This window comes from Eublepharis macularius, chromosome 15 (genome assembly GCF_028583425.1).
Source record: "Eublepharis macularius isolate TG4126 chromosome 15, MPM_Emac_v1.0, whole genome shotgun sequence".
Lineage (NCBI taxonomy): Eukaryota > Metazoa > Chordata > Lepidosauria > Squamata > Eublepharidae > Eublepharis > Eublepharis macularius.
This window is the reverse complement of record NC_072804.1, coordinates 32,326,647-32,346,574: the sequence shown is the minus strand read 5'-3', so window position 1 is coordinate 32,346,574 and position 19,928 is coordinate 32,326,647. Positions and strand designations below refer to the sequence as shown.

General features: G+C 43.7%; 1 protein-coding gene across 4 annotated transcripts in view; it reads left to right on the top strand.

Moving 5' to 3' along the window:
* LYPLA2 (lysophospholipase 2) overlaps positions 1–19,928 on the top strand; it is a 28,284-nt gene that overhangs the window by 1,807 nt on the left and 6,549 nt on the right. For all 4 annotated transcript variants that reach the window (XM_054999246.1, XM_054999243.1, XM_054999244.1 and 1 more), the window contains exons 2-6: positions 9,082–9,188; positions 13,475–13,506; positions 14,592–14,657; positions 16,772–16,819; positions 17,862–17,932. In XM_054999246.1, the coding sequence (XP_054855221.1) occupies positions 9,111–9,188; positions 13,475–13,506; positions 14,592–14,657; positions 16,772–16,819; positions 17,862–17,932 (295 nt within the window). In that variant the 5' untranslated portion in view covers positions 9,082–9,110. The remainder of the gene's footprint in view (positions 1–9,081; positions 9,189–13,474; positions 13,507–14,591; positions 14,658–16,771; positions 16,820–17,861; positions 17,933–19,928) is intronic.

Sequence of the window (19,928 nt, the reverse complement as noted above, 5' to 3'; positions counted from 1 at the left end):
CGTGTTGTATGGAGTATTATGGTCTGCTTAACATGAACAGAAAAGGATGGAGTGTATGGAATGATAACTCATTTTTGGCCCCAGTCTCTCTCCCACCCGCAGTGGGTAAATGCTCTATAGCAGAGATTGAAGAACTAGATTATAAATATCTTCCAGCAGGTTGGATTGTGTTATGTGCCCGCAAAAGACTTGAAGGGGAAAGGATAACTGGACATCTGTTGAGTGGGGTTTTTTTAAAGCTTTGGATAAGGATTTGAGATCAGTGAAAGGTAAATCCATTTGGTTTCCATAAGGGCTAACCAATTGGCCCTTTGGTTCCAAATCAAACTCTGCTAACCAAACTAACTTCATTATGTTCAGGGAGTTCTAGAGATACACTTATTTTTACTAAGTATTTGGAAGCTACTTGGATATTATGCCTGCAAAGCGCTCATTACTGAGAATACTATCATTAATGAACAGGCATTATTATTAATATTGCATGGCTTCCCTTTTGTTAACAGAGAATCAGTAGAGAACACAACTGAAATCCCATTCACTGTTTGAACAGCTTGCTTCTTCCATTCACTCAAGTATGGGCAGTGAATGATTATTAGTCGCCATGGTAACGGAAGGGAACCTCCGCATCCTGAAGCAGATAATTTCTGAATACCATTGTGAGGAGGGCGACATCAGGGGAAGGCCTTTAACTTGCTTTGTTGAGCTTTGTTGAGTCAACTGGTTGGCCGCTGTGAAACAATGCTGGACTAGATGTACCACTGGTCTGATTTAGCAGAGCTTTCCTTATGTTTTTAATCTGTCTCAGATCTATCATTTCCATATCCTTCCCTACACTAGCTCCCAGTTTGTTTCTGGGCCCAATTCAAGGAGCTGGTATTGACCTTTAAAAGCTCTATATAGCTTGAGGCTACCATACCTTAAGGACTGCCTTCTCCCACATGAACCTACCCATCCACTGTATGTGCCCCTGGCCATCTGAGGTTAGATGGGAGTCATTCGAAGAAAGGATCTCTCAGTCACAATGCAGAAACTTTGGAACTCCCTCTCCAGGGAGATTTGTCTGTCCCCCTCTGCCTTCTGCCAGCGGGTGAATACTTTTTTTGTTCCTTTTGGCAATCCATTAATAACTGTTATTGGCCTCCTCCCTGGCCTTTATTGTCATGTGTGTTTGTGTTTTTATTGAATTACTGTATATATACTTTATTTTAAATGTTTTTTCCAACTAGTAATCATGTTTGACACAACAATCCTCTACAGAATTGTCTTTCTTGTTAAAGCCATCTGAATTAATTGCCATAATCACATTGCATGGGGGTGAATTCCATAAATTAACTAATACAGTGGAACATTCTGATGTGAACCTATTGCCATTCAACTTGCATTAGGTGATGCAGAGTTCTGATATTTAGTCCACTCTGTTTGTAATTGGATCACCGTCTGTTGTTTCTGGTTTTATTCTTCCTGTTCTCCAAGGAACTCAGTGTAGATGTGGTTTTCCTGTACTCTGTTTTATGATCTCAACAACCCTGTGAGGTGGGTCTGAAAGAGTGCCTGGCCCAAGCTCGTCCTGTGAGCACAACATCCTTAGCCTGCATAATTTATGCATACTCTTTTTATCTGCCTTTTCCAGCTCTGTGATATTTTGAGAGGGAGTATCCTGAAGTATTCATGGCATTTAGAGTTGTTGCTTCACCATAAATTTATATAATTACATGATACCTTGCTGTTTTATTTTCAGTCTTTATTCCTTTGATGTTTTTATACTGAATAATGTGATATCCTCTGCAAGCCAGCTCCCTTGTTGTTCATTCTGACTCCAGATAATTTATGAATAGGTTAAATAACACATTTGGGGGGGGACAGAGCCAGGTGTTGAGACTAATTTGCTTCCTTCTATTGAAAAAAAGTGTCATTTTATTTCTGTCTGCTTCCTGGTTTTTTTTTAAGCCACTTAACCTGTTCATTAGGGGACTGGTCCTCACCTCATGCCTGCTCAGTTTCTTAGTAGTTTTTGAACTTTACCAGAAGCTTGTGGGAGTTCCAAGTATATAATTGGCAGATCACCCCCTAGATGTGTTTTATGGGGATTATGAATTCTAGGGAGGCAAGACCAGTTTTTGCAGAAGCTATGCTGATTCTTCCTCTTCCTATATATTTAACCATACTAGCCCTTATAAAAAGGTCCACTAATGTACCAGGACTGCAGTTAAGCTAATAGGTTTGCACGGAATTCCTTTTAAAAAGTCGGTGTTTTACGGGCTGCCTTCCAATCTTCTAGTATGGAAGCTAATTTTGGTGATGCTGTAAGATTTTAATGTGCTGAAGGGTTGTAAAATTTGAGCCAAACTCTTGAAAGCTACCCAGCTCATTCAGATATTCATTTATCATGACGCTCCTTAAGATGTTGTGTTCTCCCCCCCCTGCTTCCTTTAAAGCTTGACTTTTCCCATTTTGTTTCTTCTTCTAGAACTTCTGCTTTCAGCGTTAGTATGGGCTCTCCAAATAAATATTTGTTTTCTTTTAAATCTGGTGTGTGTGTGTGTGTGTTTCTGATCTGGAACATACAACCTGAGAAGTGTCTATGAAAAAACAGGGTAGTATAAAAGTTAGTATGTTGGATTAAGGCTGAAGAGATGTGGGTTCAAATTGTCGTTCAGACATGAGGCTCACGGGGTGACCTTGTAGTAGTCATTCTCTCTCAGCCTAATTTATCCCAGAGGATAGTTATGAGGGAAAACTGGAGGAAGGATGAATTATATGAGTCACCTTGAACTCCTTGGAAGAAGATCAGGATAAAAACGTGCAATGTGAAAAAGATTATAGGCAATTGAATGCCAGTATTAAATTGTTTAGGTAGTTACCGTGTGTGGAGGTAAAAATGTATACTGATACCTATTTTTTTGTTAGATGTATGAGTGATGGGGAAGCTGGGAGTCTTTCTGTTCTGCTGAAGGCTCTCTGACCCTCCTATAAATATGAATATACCATGTATGCAGGGGTGGTGGGTTGGCAGTTTCTTACTAACCGGAGACTGTATATTCCACATGTCTTTTATCCTTAAAGCTAGTTCCATGGGGGAGATATGGGTTTTTTCCACAGATTTTCTGTACATAGTGTCTCTGATTTCCATATGGATAGCATGTCCAACACAGAATTAGGCATCCCATGGGCTAAAATTCATCTTTCTTCCTGATCTATATATGTTTGAACTGACTTGAAACGAGGGATGTGCGCTTTGAATACCCGAATCAGAACCGATCCGTAAAGATTTGGGATTTGCTGGCCCTGATTTGGAAATCCGGAATCAAAGCTTTCCGAAGCCGAGTTTAAAGGGCCCTTTTCCTGCCTCTTACAAGCGGCATGGACCTTTAAACATCCCTCCCAGCCCCCCACCCCCACTTACCTTGGCCCTGCCACTGGTGGTGGAGGCGGCAGCAGCAGCAGCAGCAGTGGTGGCTCCGGCCCTCCCCGCCGCCCTGCGGGGTGGCGTAGGAGGCAGAGAAAGCCCTTCCTGCCCCTCAAATGGCTGCTGTAGTGGCAGCAGAGGAGCCAGCTCTGGGCCCTCCCAGCCTCGCACGGGCTGCGGTGGTGGTAGAGGAGCCGGCTCTGGGCCGTCCCAGCCTTGCACATGCTGCCGCCGCCACCTAGCTGATCACCCTCCCCTTCTCCCTGCTGACCAGATAAGTGGGGGGGTGGAGGGATTGCCCCGGGGGGAGAGGTGGGGTGGGTTGCTCTCCCTCACTTCAATATGGTCAGAATCTTTATGGAGCATACCGAAGCGAATAAATAACAGAATTCTGGTATTTCCGAATTTTCCCCCGCTTCGGGTTACCCAAAGCAGGACACCCGAATCTTTTCGGGATGCACACCCCTGCTTGAAACTGCTATCAGGGTAATATTGTCTATTATTAATTGCTGAAGTTCTGCAGTGTATCTGACAGAGCTTTTTCACCACATTGTAGTGATGAGCCAGAATGTTTTTGCTAGAGTATTGGACTAGGATCTGGAAGACCCAGGTTTGAATCCCTCACTCCACCGTGGAAGCTTGCTGGGTGATCCTGAGCCAGACACACTCTCAACCTAACCCACCTCACAGGATTGCTGTGAAGATTAAATAGAGAAGAGCAATGTATGCTGCCTCAAGTCCTCATTGGGGTGAAAGGTGGGGTATAAATGAAGTAAGGTAAAATAAAATATATCACATACTACCTGAACGTTTTTGCTGGAGGTGCTGGGTATTGAATGTAGGGACATCTGCCTGCAAACAGTTGCTCTGTCACTGAGCCAGAACCACATCCCATTGTGACATTCTGATTTTGAATATTTGTTTGAATTGTATTTTCTTTCTTAATTTTTGGGCAAGTTCCAGGAATATCTTATTGTTCAGTTTGAGATAAACAAGTTTGGTAGTTTGGGGTGTTGCTAAGTTACCAGACAGGGTCCCAAATATGTCTTGGTGGGATTTGGGGTAAACTAATTTGGCACATCCAGCAGTGCATCTGTGTGGGTGTCTTCTGGGCAGATGGCTAACAAGGCCATCAGGTATAGAAGTTTACAGTCCATATTCAGGTGAGCTGCCTTGCTACATAAGGACTAAGAGGTGATAACTGCACACTTGCAAAGTAATGTGCACTTCTGTACATGAATAGTGCTGTACATGAATAGTGGAGTGGAAATACCCATAGAATGGTCTGTTCTGCTGTATCCCTCTTCTCAAAGGCAAAGCCAACCATCACCCTATCACCTTACAGAGTACCATGAACCCAAAGCAGGTGCATGACCCCCCCCCCCCAAGTCCACAAACCCAGAGCTAGCAGCTCAGCAGTATTCAAGAAAGTAGTGGCCTTACACTATTGCTGTAGATATGGAAACTCTGAAACTTACTGCTTTTTAAAAAAAAACATTGAAATAAATTTGCACATCAGGCATACTGACCTGAACTAGCTGCCAATGAAAACTTTCTGTTTCAAAAAGGTATTTGTCACGCAGTTGGGATTCTTATGTTGAACGTCTTGCTTGAGGAGAAATATTTTGGCTTGTAGCAAGAGGTGGGGGATTTGGGGCAGTGGAGTATGGCTAAGAGGTGAATACAGTAGAGATTTCCTACTTTCCTGACTCATGGAAATCCCATTCAAACTTGCTTGCTTGTATCAGTATGTCTTTGTTGCAGGGGCAACCAGAATTGTTGCCTCCCTCTGCAAACTTGAAAGTAGGAAGGTTTTTATTTTGATTGATAGTTGAGATTTTGGAGGCTTTTCCTCAGCTTGCTAAAGTATCTGGTTCATACTTTGTTAGGCAGTTGCATCATGCATCTTGCCAGAGTTCCTGTCTATGATGGCGCTTCATTCTTTTGAGTCACCTGGTGGCAAATTCATGGGGCTCAGAGGTGGCATGCTGCTATGCTGCTTGTACTTCCCAGTGAGGGGTAACAAGCTGCCTGGTATACCAACAACTTGGGAACAGCTTGATTCCTCCCTAGCTTTTTATGACCCAAGTCAGTGGCTATTAGATGTACCCTTTCCCCCTTCACCGGTACAGCTCTAATAGCAACCAAGGCACAACAGGCTTTCCTTGTATCCCTGCATTGTTATCAGCAATTATATAAATAGCCTTGTCCTTTTCCTGGTGGCACAGAGGCAGGCTGAAGCTCATCTTAACCCTTCCTGCTACACAGGAAGTCCCAAGCTCCTCCTAGCCCAGTGTGCGTAGGTGGTTTCTTCTGGGTCCTTCACATTCTGCTTCCCAAGGCCTTTTGCGGGTTGTTGCGCAGGGGCCCCTTGTCAAAGGTGTGTGCAGAATCTTAGCTAATAATTGACAGGTGCCAGAAGGGAAGTGGGTTTGGCATGGCTGCAGCGCTGCCATTTTCAGGGCTGAAGAGAATAAGAAGGAAAATACTGAAGGTGACAACCACATTTTTTGCATCCATGTTGTCTGTTACTTCCCCACAGCACCCCAAAGAGGTGTGTTTGATGGCTACCCAAGGATTGGCTGAAAGATGTAGATTCACGCCTCCCACAGTGAAACCTCTCAATGTTGACTTGGCCTGATTCAACCAAGAAAGGCAAAGTTGGCTAGAGAGGGCACGAGTGACCACAATGCTCCCATGCCAGGATGGGCATGGCCTCAGGAAATTCTGCTGTTTTGTGTTGCTTTTTGGTTTTTTTGTAGATTAAATTGTAAAATGCCTTGATGGCATTTGTAGTATTTAAAGCAAGTACCTCAGGCTCTATAGGAGCTGTAAGGTTCCTTAATGTGTGGCTCATGGGGGTGTGGGGTGTGGCCTTCATCTGGCATTTCTTCTGTCTTCAATAGTAATGACTGGGGCTGGCTGACCGATGCCTCCCAGGCAAGGAAGCCTAAGAATGTTTTTTAAAAACCTTTTAAATTGTGGATGGGTGCTGTTGTAGTCCATGCTTGTAAATAATCACTTGCCTGGTCTTCTGCAGCAGGTAAGAATTCCCTCAAGCAAGCAGGGTGTGGTTGGATAAAACATCATACAACTGTCTTGGCAAAGTTACACAACAATTGATCTCCACAGTCCTTGACTGGGAGACCTCTTGAGAACTCTTTCTAGCCTGCTTTGAATTCCATGAAGGAACAATCGTAAATGTAATGAATAAATCATAAATGAGGGGAGCATAAACTAAAGGAGAGCTGTCTTCTTTGTGGCAGCCTGGGCACCTCTGTGCATCCTGTGGCAGTAAATATTTTTGAAGGCTAATAACTTGTTTAGGCTTATTCGCCAGGCTGTCGTCACTTAAGTGGGTTGGGAATTTTTTGCAGCATTTTTTCTGCCGGTCTCATTTGACTAAGATTGACAGGTAGTTTTTGTTTGCAAAGTATCCATATGGCCTGGAGAGCGAGTGTTTGTGTGCGGAAGGAGGGAGTGCCTTGTGGGGCAGGTTGTAGTGAAAAATAGCAGAACTCCTTCCAGTCTCTTCTTTGTCATGAAAGATTGTCGAGAGGAGATCTTTGTTAATTCAAGTGAGGACACTTGGGATATCCTAATGCTGGCCCTAATTTATTCTAGTTATTTCTCCAAAGAAGGGAAGTCTCAACCCTAATTCTAAAATCCCACTCCTTTGATTTAGGTTGAATGCCTCTTCCAAACTTAATATTAGATGAACTGTGTTCTAGCCCTTGGAAGTGTATACAACAGTAAATTTATTTGATTGCTTGAACTATACGAGCTAATGTGTTCCCTTCCTCTGGAATTTGTCATCTTAGAAGAAGTTTCCCCTTTGAATTGGGTAGCTTGTGCTAACCTTTCTTTACTGAGGCAGTATCTGTGTGTATCAGAGCCCTGGGGAAAATGGCCTGCAGAACAGCTCTCCCTCACCCCCCAATAGCTTTGCATTAAAGGAACAGGAAGGCGGACCAAATAATCATTTTTGTTGTTGTTCCGGTATCTGCTGGGCTAATTTGGGGGGGTGTAAACTGAGTTTGGGTGTGTAGTGTATCTCTCCCAGAAAGCATCTGTTATTATGCGTAGTGCCTATGAAAACTTTGAAGAAAATCTTGACAACTTGGCAAACCCTCAAGTCGTTTTTGGTTTCTTTGTATTTTGTTTTCATCGATTTTGCCATTTTGTTTGGAAATCATGAGGACTTGAAACCAGAGATTAGCTCAGGTTTTGTTATATGCTGTTTGCTTATGGGGCCACACCAAAATGTTTTGGAGAACATATCCACTTCTGGACTAGGTGCATGCTTCAGGGAGCCCTGTGTGGCTCTCTACCTGCTATTCTGTTTCCTTCCTACAGGAACAAAGCCGTTCTTCCTGTCTCCAAAGTGTTATAAAAGGTTTTTCCTAGGAAACTATCTTTCTCTTCCTGTATGAAAGCTATAGTGTTTGTCAACATTCTGTGCCTGTGCTTTTTCCCATTTATTGCAAACCAGTTGCATGCCAAGTCAAATTGGGTCATGGGAGGGAGAGACTCATCTGGTGTTCAGAGCCATTTCTTAGTATTGTTTAATGGATACACATAGCATCTTTGCATATATTTCTGTAGTGACATTATTGGGTTTGGTATTTTACGTCTCGAGCACGAGAACTGTGTTCGCTTTCATATCTATATTATATATACGTTAATAACAAGTATGGGAAACGGGTATTTTATCATATGCTAGTTAAAACTGGACTTGTTCAGCAACTGAACAAATTTGTCTAGAGAGATTGTGGGAGTTACTTCCTTGAAGATTCCAGTCAGAGTGTTTAATGGTGTAGGAAGTTGTGGGCTGGGTTTTTTGTTTTTTAGTTCAAGACCCCATGGCAGATCCTGAGTCCTAAAATTCTGTCTTGGATCTATTAGAAGAAGAATGCAGAAAATGAGTTCAAAAACCAAGTAATCTAGTATGTCTAGATAGCCCTTCATAGCGATTGCATGAAACTCAGTATCTCAAATGTGTGCAACCCTAACTCTGAGCTGCTTATTTGAATATCTCTCCTTTACAAGGAGCTATGTTTGGTTTTAAATATGCCTCTCTGGATCAGGGCTGTGCAGCCCAAAATAGGTTGGAATTCAAATTATCCACAGCTCTTGAACATCTTCTGCATCTTTCAGTCTTGTGTCAGGCTGGTGTGGCACCTCTCTCCTTCTGGCTTTTCATTGAGTCTCCCAATCAATTTGTTGTTTTTCATATTGGCTGCTGCGAGAAGTGAACCTGTCGTTTTTTGACGGGAGGCAGTCCCTTCTTGAACAAGCTTACCAAGTGGGCACTTCTCTTTCATGCCAGTTGCCTGCAGTTTGAGTTGTGATGGTTCAGGAGGCAAGAGTGCATGGGTATTAAATCAGAGTATTCTGGTTTACAGCATCCCTTGCAGTGAAAAATATTGGCTATAATTTTTTTCAACAGAAGAACAAGTTCCTTACTCTCTTGCATGGTGGAAGGGTTTTTAGATGAAGGCTTTATACTCTGGACTTGGTGGAAGACATAAGTTGTTGCTTGCTTCTGTCTCTTGCTTGTAAATTGGCTACAGAATGAGCTCCATCACAGGACCATTGGGATGAGTTAAATATTGTGCAGTGTCTTCCATATACAAAGTGCTGCATAAATGTATGTACTTCTTTCCATCTTGTAGGTGTGAGCCGTTGAAGCCTCTATTGGTGTATGTGCGGTAACAACATGTCTGTCCCCCTCCTCGCCGATGCCGTGACCGTTTCAGGGGCAGAGCGGGAGACTGCAGCGGTAAGCAACATGTTCTCTTAGGCATACCATCTGCTGGGATCCCGGAAGATTAGAGGAATTAACTGGTTCTCTCTCCTCCTGCTTGTAAATGCAAAGGGGCTTCTCTCCCTATGAGGTGGGGGAAAGATGGGGTTTTTATAAAGGGGATTTTGTGTGTGCATGTGTGTAGGGCATGGTGCAAAATGAATAAAGATAGTCTGGTTCCTTTTCTAGTTAACCATGCAGTGTTGTTTGTGCAGGACTTGCACAACCCCAGTCTTGGTGTCTCTGGCAGGTAATTAGTCCAGCCATCCAAAACTGTGCTAGCCTCATGGCTGCTGCTGCTGCTGTACTAACAAGAAAGTCAATAATCAAGCCTCGCTCTTCACCATCCTAATGCAAAGGTGGGATCACTGTAGCAGACCAGAGAGGCATATCTCTCTTCATAAGGCTCCAAAGCTCATTTAATCCTCATTCTCGCTGCTGACCTTGGCTCTACTTACACCGTAGGAAGCGCTCTGAGCTGTCTTGCTCACCTGTGTATATTCTGTGCCCACACAAGTCTCTGAATTTTATGAAGGCTATAAATTATGTAAATCAAACACATTTTCTTAGATCTGGCAATCATAGATTAAATAGCAATGGGTAGGTCTCCCGTGTGGATCACAAAATCTGTGAAGGGGGAGGGGTGGTGTCCATCCAGGACCTAGAATTAACCTGGAGTAATTCCCAAGTTTGCAGGAAACTACAGAAAGCCAAAGACTGTGAAAACTTTATCTGGAAGTTAATTATTCAGAATGGTCAGCTAACCAGCATCTTCCAGCTCTGCCCCCTCAGCCATCATACCCTTGCGTCTTTACATGTATGTTCCTCCCCCCCAGCCCTCTGTAGGTTTGATGCCTCTGGACATGTCTAGGATCCTGACAGCCACTTCTGCAAGTTTATCCTTGTGTGCCGCCTCCTTCCTCAGCCTTTCTTGAGCTGACAGGGGCCAGCTCTTCCAGAGGGTTCCTGGGCAGGTGACCCGCTTGTTTGCCTGTTGAATTAGGGTGGCTGGGGAGAGATGGGGAAGAGTCCCACTAGGCATGGGAGCTGTCACCATGACATTCCCAGTTTAGTTGCTGTAGAATCTTCTGCTTAGGTAGAGTATTTGGAACACTTATTTATTTATGTCATTTATAGTTATTTAATTAACCAGCAACCCCTGTTCCCCCTAAGTGCCAGATAACAAAACTCTTAGTGTGCATAGGTGGTTACTGCCCATTCCCAAAATGTCCAGGCATTGCAAAAAATGACCATGAGAGGCTTGTGGTTTTTTAAAAAGCTAAGGACTGGTCACACAAAGGAGAGAAATCACCTGTTGAGAGGGGAAGGAGACTTGCCCGTTGGGTAGGAATAGGCAATTAGGTAGAGCGAAGGGGGAGGAAAGGGGGGCCAATGGGAATGGGATTTCTCCCCTGTGGATCCTCAGGGTGCCCTGTTTGTTTCACCTAATTCTGTACCTGGTATTCAGGTTTTCACTACAAGTGTCACCAGCAGGGAGAGTGGCATGGGGCTAGGTGGGTGGCAAGACATTTGAAAACATGCAGAAATCCAGTACAGAGCTGATACAATGCTGAGACAAAACATAAGCAATTTGACATGACAGATTAAATGATGTGGAAACTATTCAGTAGGAACATACTTGCAGCAACTGATGATACACAGTAGTATAGTCTACAGTCTTCCCACATAGTGCTGGAAGTGATGTCCTTTGGCCACTCTTGGCTCTTTCAAGCCCATATAGCTAGTCTTTTTTAAAAAAGCTTTTTTGTACAGTCCTAAGGACTGATACCTTGCTGAATCAAAATTGATGAGAGCCAAGACGCTCGGGATGATTGATTCTGCACCATTACTTCTCTTCTTTGGGTCAAACCCGATAGAGCTGTTCTACTAGAGGAGGCACTATTCTCTGAGACAAGAAGCCTTCCCTTGGCACAAGACACTCAGAAGAGCATACTGGGTCAGGGGAGCTCCTATTGGGAGAAAGCCTCACGGTAGCTGAACGAATCTGTCAGATTTAGCCCTTTACTTGTGTGGCTGTCCAGGAGATACATCTGTTTCTCACGTTCATGTCTTTCTAAACAACTAATCTGGAATGAAAAATGACCATATTCTAAGACCAGGAAACTCATGTCATTAGGTATAAAGTTCCATGAAGAAGCCGTATTACATGAAAGTAGATCTGAAAATTGATATTTAATGGAGGTGGGAGGGACAGATGCGGTGTTTGGTACTGCTTGGCCTGGGTAATGAAAGAGATTGATGGGATGCAGGAAGGTTCTAAAGCAATTTTTTCTGGGATGGGGATTGTAGAGACAGGAAACTGTAAGGTATAAAAGCCTTCCATCCCAGACACACAAACACACACACACACTTTATTTCCACCCATAAACATGAGGTCTAGGAGCTTCCTCTTCTGAACATCCGGCCTATATTTTTAGCAGAACTATGAAACAGTTAGGGAAATATTCTGAAGTAGGTGAATTCATTAATATGGGAAGCTAATCTGGAGTAAATGGTCTCTCTCACTCTTGCTGAGAATCAGAAAAATGTGTTTCTAGAGCTTGAAAGGCTGAGGTACCAAATTACCCGTTTTAAGTTGGCCCTCCCTCTCCTTTTACTCTTCTGTAATTTTAGTTACTTTTTGAACAGTAGCAAGGTTGAAGTAGATCAAGAGAAGGTGACCTTAGGTGTAACTGATAGTGGAGTGAACAGGCCTAACTGCCACTGGGTCCATTGCTGCCAAACCACTCTTAGGTTTGTCATCATGGACTGCTGCCCTTGCAGCCAGCAACAAGACTTGCAAAGTGGCTGAGCTGGGTCTGAATAGCTAATCTCCCTGAATTGGGTAGGAAACAGTATTCCCACCTCCCAAAAAACCTTGCACTTGCTAGTTGAAAAATTGAGGCAAATGCGGCCAGCACTCCAAAGCGGTGTTGGTTTCTGGAACACCCTAAACCTTTCACGCTGGCCAGGAAGCAATAGTATCTAAAAAAATGAAATCCGTGGTTGCTGATATTTCCATGCAAAGCTCCTAAAAGCTGGATCCCTTTTTTCTGTGTCTTGCCTGTTGTAGCAGCTTAGGCTGAGCTTGTCAGAGCATGGAAGTTAGGCAGAGTCGGCCCTGGTTAGTACTTGGATGGGAGACCACCAAGGAAGTTCAGGGTTGCTATACAGAGGTAGATTCATCTCCTGCCTTGAGAATCTGATGAGGTTGATGTAAGTCGGCTGTGACTTGATGACACATCATACACACCCAGCCTATATTAGTTCTTTGCCAAATATAATCTAGGTTCTGCACTAAAGTAAAACTGAATTCTGAGGCTCAAATACATTTTGCAAGCTTGCTTAATTTTTTTCACCTTGCATAACATCTATTTGTTACTTGCATTCCTAGTACATCACTGAGAGGAAGGGGCAAAGAGCTAAGGAGGGTCCCGAAGCCTTCTCTCCCTTCTACCCCCCCCCCCCCCACTGAGAATAGCATTTGGCTACCTCTCTGGCTTCTGCAGTTTCATGGTCCATGGGATGTCCAAGCTCATCTCCACTATTTGAGGGCTAGAAGTTATGTCAAAACGGGAAGCTGAGGTTTTCAGGAGGTGTCATTTGGCACTTCTGTGAAATCACTCTCTCTCCCTCTCTCTTTCTCTCCCTCCCTCCCTCTCCCTCTCCCTCTCCCTCTCTCTCTGTCTCACACACACATACACACACGCTCACTCACTCTCACTGACACACACCCCACACTGATTCTGCTTTTTACTTCTCTCTTAACAAGAAAATCAAGGTTGAACTAGGCAAGGTGAGAGGAGGACACGGCAGCCAGATTAGCCTATCAGATTAAATAACGTGGTGATAACCTCCGGCCCAGCAATCACACTCTGGGTGGGTATGTGTGGGTTGACAAGGTTTACAACTCCCAGGGTGACAAATCTTCCTGTTCTGAAATCTAGTGGCTTAACTCAGGCTTCTCATTGAGTAGAGGAGAGGATAATGCCTTGGGAAATCTCCTTCCAGTGAACTGTGGGGAGGGGGGTCCCTTTGATTGTAGCTGGGATTTGGTGACACATACACACACGGTTCATCATTCCTCACCCATTCCTTCCCTTCTTAGTTAGGTTGGGTTATTCCTGCTCCTTCCCAGATACTTTAAAAAAAATTGGGTTGTTTGCAGCTAAGAGGATTCAGTGCTATGCTTTGCCACCCAGGTTTTCAGTGCTTTCTCACTTGTGCTGGCCTAATGTTTTGTTTTCTGCTTGGTTTTCCAGGTCATTTTTTTACATGGGCTTGGAGACACAGGGTGAGTATTGTGGGCTGCTGTCGACTGCCTGGTTTTGGGCAATTGAGGCGGAAGCTGTGCCAGTGACTTGGAGGGGTTGGGAGGCCTTGGCAATGTGAGAGCAGCAGCCTTGGAAGACATGGGAGACAAGGCTGCGAATATTGGGCTGAACTGGTGCCCTCCTGTCTCTTTCCCTGTTGGTCACTGCAGTCCTGAACTCCAAGCTTCTTTGGATCTAAATGTGTGTGTGGATTTGAGCTTGCACCAACTCAACAGATCCATACAATAGCAAGGATGTATGTGGCCCAGTGTGGGTATCTTCCTGCTGTTGGTCATTGGACTGTATCATCATCTGTGTATGGAGAATGTTTTAGCAATTCATAGACTATGCATCTAGCCTGCCATTCAGGCCTTACGTTTTTAACTTATTTTTAACCTATATTTTGTGCACATTCATAACAAATACTTCCTTGGAATATATTTTGCATTTTTAGGTTGTAACTTGACCCATCTGTCTTTTTTCCCCTTCAAATGAAACAGCCCCTTCTCTTGTGGGGAGGAGGGCTGCTCACATTAGTGCAAGCAAATGCAAGTCAGATCTTGGGGAAGGGGAAAGATGAGAAAGCGATAGCAGCCTATCCGATGGTGGCTGTTCCAAGAGCGCCACCTTTAATGCAAATTGGCTCTAGGAATTTTACATTCTACATATTTTGGAGGGAGGGAAGGAAACAGTTTCCCTGGGGTTCCTGCTTAGAAAATGCATTTGGAAGGGGTGTATGTTGGGAGAAATTACACATTTAAATGCTTCAACTTGAAGATAGTACTGATCTGTCTTCCTATAGTACTGATCTGTTTTCCTATAGTACCAATCTGTCTTCCTATGTTTTTGCCACTGAGTTCATGTTAGGTGGCTTTGGAAACTTGCAGTGCTAGGAAAATACTGCTTACCACTACTGTAGCAGAGTAAGATTTCTGTAGAAGGAATTTGTCTGGGCCAGGATCCAGGGATGTATAGGCCATGAGGAGCAGTTGTCTGTCCTCGCCTTTGTGTGCATCCTCTGCTGGGCAAGTTCTGACCTTCCCCCTCTCTGCCTTCTCTCCTTCAGGCACAGCTGGGCTGAAGCCCTGTCTACCATTCGGCTCCCTTATGTGAAATACATCTGCCCTCATGCGTAAGTATTGCCTTAGGCCTGGATTTCAGGGAGAGTTGGCTTGTGCTTCAAAGAAGAGGTATCTGGGGTGGGGAGGATGAGGGAGGGGAATGCCATCATGTCAAACTGATTAGCCTTTCCCTGGCCAAAAATCGAGTTTTCTTGCTGACTCAGTGCATAACTGCTGGGAGCCTATAGCCAAATTATTGGCTGGATATTTAAAACAAATATGTGAAGTGCATCACGTCGTACTTTCTCCATTCTTATTAACTGTAATTAACTGTTAAGTGCACCCATTCTTCTACCTCTTCAATCTCTTTCTTCAGGTCTCCTTTTTCACTTGCCCTTTGTTTGCCTTCCTGGTTCTCATTCCAGTGCCTATTCTGCATCCTCTCTTCAGTCATCTTGCCCCTGAGCTTCCGTATCTGTAGCTTCTTCCCAGGTTCTCTTTCTACTCTTCCTCCACCTCTACAGAAACTCCCTTTAGTCCCAGCCAAACTGGAAATGTTCTTTCCCTCACAGAAAGTGGATTGCAAACATTTAGATAATTTTGAACATTCCATATCATTACACTAGCTTAGCCAATGAGTATTGAAGTATGTAGGAACCCAATTCTGCCTCTTTTCCTTATTTGTGTGCCAAGGCAATCTGGCTGTCTCAAGATAAATATTCTTTTTCATGCTGTGCATCCTCTGCCATGTGGCACTGTTAAGGCATAGTGGCTTGTGTCAGGCTGCTGAACGTTCTGCCTTCAGAGAAGAATTTCCAATCATAAATTCAATGCATTCTTTAACATCCAGTATCTTAAAACTATGTGACTATAAAAAGATGTCGAAGATCTTGCTGGCCAGCTCTTTGCCTGAAAGTGGGATTGTCTGTGATTCAGATTTGACTGTATCAGCCATTCCAGAGCGTCATGTATTTTGAGAAAACAGTTGGAGTTAAGAACGTGCAATTTTGCACAACAGGGATGTTCATTTCAAAGCTGATTTGGTAAATCTGCTTTCTGCAACCTGGAGTGTGAAAATACCTAGTCTTTCTAGCATCGGTCTGAGTGGACTTGAGAGAAGAGCCAAGCATGTATTAAAAGAAGGATTCGCTAAAGATATTTTTTTCTGTGCTTCTGTCCCAGTTCCTGAGTTCTTTAGCATTTCATTCACCTCAGCAGTTCTCACTAGGAACCCCTTATTGGCTCGTTTGCACAGGCCAAAACCCCTCTACTTTTGAATGTCTGGGTTTCCAAACTGCTCTTTATATGATAGCATTTTAACAAGCAAGTTGGAGGTGCACCAATTGGAGAGTGGCTAAGCAAAGTGGGGTAAAGCCTCAGATGTGGAAGACCTATAAGTTTGCCTTCATGGTTGCCTCCTGTGGCTGAGCTCGCTTGTGAAATATGTGGGGAAAGCCACAAACTTTCTGGAAAAGCCCTCTGGTATCTCCCATAATCCTGTCTGTAAACATCAAAATGGCTCCTGGAAAGAGCTGAGCTTTAAGCCTGCTGTCCTCCCTCTGCCATTCTCCCTCCTTACCTTAGAAAGTCGCTTCATGTGTTCTCCAGATGAGGCTCTGCACAAATCCAGTCACTGTGTGTTGGGCCCTTCTATAAGTAGTGACATGCGCTCGGTTGCCAGTTCTTGGTCGGCATCCTGGCAGGCACAGGGCTCTGAGACTTTCCATCTAAGGAAATGGCTGCTGCTTTATCAGCGTCTCCAGCCAAAGCACCAAGCCTAGGCTCCCTTCAGTACCCAAATGTCCAGGTCCCAGGGTGGGCTGCTAGGCAACCACAGCAAACACTGCCTAGTCCAGGAGGAATGGTGTGTGGCTTTGCATTAGAGAGGAGGATGGGTTGAGAGCCAGGCTGCTTGCTTAGAAGCCTGACCCAACCTGGGCAGCTCACTTTGGCAAGAAATCTTTTGTGTTTTTTGGTGGTGGGCAGGGCTGAGGAGGTTTCCATCTCATCATGGTCACCATCTCTGACCAGGGCTATATGCATTCTCCACCTCTGAAGTTGTGGGGTGTGAGCGCAGAATTGGTAGTGTTGATCCTGAAAAATCAGGGGTCCTGAAAAAATCATGTGACCTGTCACTTCCTTCCAGTTGGATAATTACTTGCTGCTTTTTCCCCTTGTGCTGCAGGCCCAGGATCCCTGTCACACTCAACATGAAGATGGTCATGCCATCCTGGTTAGTATAAAATAATGTTTAGTTGAATGGCCAGCCAGGTGAGTTGTGTTCCCTGACTCGCACTTTGCTGTTCTGGCTGCCTCTTAACTCTGGCTTGCTCTGCGTCTCAAGAAACGGTGGTGTCTGGGCCACTCTAGTGATCAGGACTGACAGAAAAGGGATGCAAGTGAAATGGCAACCATAGAGGGCAGAGGGCAGTAGGTCAGCAGGCCACATGGAGAAGGTATGGTGTCTGCAGTTAGCTGATACTTTGTGGAAGGATCAGTGGGTTCGTGCATGTTTTAGGGGGATCGTTTTAGGTGGATAGCTATGTTATTCTGTAATAGTAGAACAGAGTTAGAGTCCAGGGGGGCCTTAAAGATGAACAAAAATCTCCAGGGTATAAGCTTTTGTGAGTCAAAGCTGCCTTCTTCGTTAGATATCTTTGGCACTCCTGGACTTGAATTTTGTTTTAGGGGGAGGATTTTGTGGTTATTTCTTCAGAGGCAAAAGTGAAAATTTCTTCTTGCTGAGAGGAGACTTGGTCTTTAGGGCAGAACTTCAGAGGCAGCAGGCACAGTGACTTGTCCGTCCCAGCGCCCTCCACCCATAGACTGTAACATTCTCATCTGTGGCCATGTTTTGTTTACCTTCAGTTATTCCTGTAAATTCAGCATTTGCTGTGCATGTCGTACTTAGTTGTTCTTCTAACCAGAGACATTAATCTGTATAGTTGATTTTAAAAAGAAATAGCAGAAAGAGGGAGAACGAAATCTTCCATCTAAGACCAGGTGAAACAAATGCCTGCGGATTGGTACATTAGATCTTAGTAAAACTGGGGATGTCATAGAGCACGGCAAACTGGATCCTTTCCCAGGGGCACTGATATGATCTGGATTTCTTCATGGTCAGTGAATATGATGTTCTTATATACACAAGTGTTTCGGCATGATATGGTCCATCTGCACCATCAGATTTTAAATTGACTTATCTTTCAACTTCATGTCGGGTCCTGGCAGGTAGGCCTGATTGCTCTGGCTGACCTTCACTTTTCTGTTTCTAGGTTTGACTTGATGGGGCTAAGTCCAGATGCACCTGAAGATGAAACTGGAATTAAAAAGGCTGCTGAGAACAGTAAGATACCCATCTGGGGGTTGGCTTCTGTTTTCACTGACTCTGAAGTGCTGGTGTTTGAAAACTTGGGCAAGAGGAGACCGGTCCCTTCTCTTATGCAGTTTTTGCCCCCTCCTGTATCCTCGGCGCAAAACTTCCACTTCCTGATTCTTGGAAGAAGGGGAAGACAGTGGCATTGTCCGATGTGTTTATATTGATTCAGATCACATTCTGAGTATATGAAGCAAAAGACGATGGCACTTGGGACTGGTGGGGTGCAACACTGTCTCTCTGCAGAGTGTAGCTTGCATTTCGGGGAGGCATCCTTTGGAGTGCACGTGCACCTTACTCCCATGCCAGAGTTAACCATTATGTGTCCACTGATGTACATCATGACCCCCTCAGTTAACCAGAGATTTGAAACCATGGCTTGGAGTAGGGTTGCAGTTACCATGGCTTGGATTGATGAAGGTGTAGCGCAAAGCCGTGGTTAAGATTGATAAGGGGAGGGAGCTGCCAAATCCCTCCAGAGGGAGCACACAGCCCATGGCAGGCTGTTATTTTGCAGATGTCTTCAGTTTCCCTTTTTCCTCTTTTTTAATTTTAATAAAGAAAAGAAATTAAAGTGCATAATATAAAAGTTGTAAGATTCTAAATTAGACACTAAATTAAAAGTTATACCATCTTATACAACCAATAAGCATATAAACAATACAGTTATAATGGCTTTGAGAGTAAAACAAGCAATCCATTTAAGTTTCCTTACCCTGATAAACAAAACATTACATATTTGTTTCCCCTAAACCTAGATACATAACATTTCTCCTTCTCTCTCCTTCCTTCCCTCCCTCTAAGCTTCTGTGTCAATTAGTTTAGCCTAAGTAATCGAAGAAATCCTTCCATTTTTCCTAGAACTCAGTTATCAGTCTGTTTTGTAAGTAGATAGTCAGTTGAAGCATATTCGTGAATCTCTCCACTCTGGGAGACCAGGACAGGCATCATTTTTCCATTTTCCTGCAAACAGTACTCTCGCTGCTGTCACCATATAACGGAAGAGATCTCCTTGTACTTTTCTCACATTAGTTGGTAAAATATTTAAAAGCATACTTTTCGGATTTAATTCAAATCTGAGTTTGAGAATCTTTTGCATCTCTTCATGTATTTTTATCCAGTAATTTCGTGATTCCTTACAAGTCCACCCCCTATGGTAAAATGTTGCATCCATATTCTGACATTGCTCACAATGTCCACTGTAATCCTTACTAATCCTCGCAATATCTTTGGGAGTAATGTACCATCTAAAGAAAATTTTATACCAATTTTCTCTCAATAACTGGCAATCTGTAAATTTTATGTCCTCAATCCATAAATTTTCCCATAAGTCCATCGGAATAGTTTCCCCAAAATTTTGCATCCATTTTATCATACAAGTTTTAACTTGCTCCATTCCTGTATGGTATTGCAGTAGTATTTTGTGAATCTTCCCCAAAAGCTGCAACAAGTCTCCAGATATTAATAGTTCACATTGTGTTTTTGCTCTCAGCCTGCTGCCTTCTTTGAGAATTTGATCCTGCAATCTTGATACTATTTGGTAATAAGTCAGCCAAGGAATGTTTTTGCCTTGTGCCTGGACTTCTTGCCAGGTTTTTGTGTTTCCTTTTTTGTCTATTATTGATTCGTAGCTAGGTTGATCAATTTTATTTCTGCTGCATCATAGTAGCCGTTAATTGGCGACATCAGTGGGGAAATCGGTGGGCTTCATCTATTTCTGTATTGAAACCATGTTTTAAGCAAGCCATCCCTTACAGTATGGGTCCCATCTAGTTTATGAATAGATTTGCATGATTTCTTTATCCATAAGTAATTATGGATAGCTTCTTTAGCATCCGCTGTTTTCAATTTGATATGGCTACTGCTTGGATTCATAATCCAATGTGTTACCCAAACTAAAGCTGCTGCTTGATGATGCAATTTGATGTTCGATACAGCCAGTCCTCCTCGATTTTTATCATCTTGC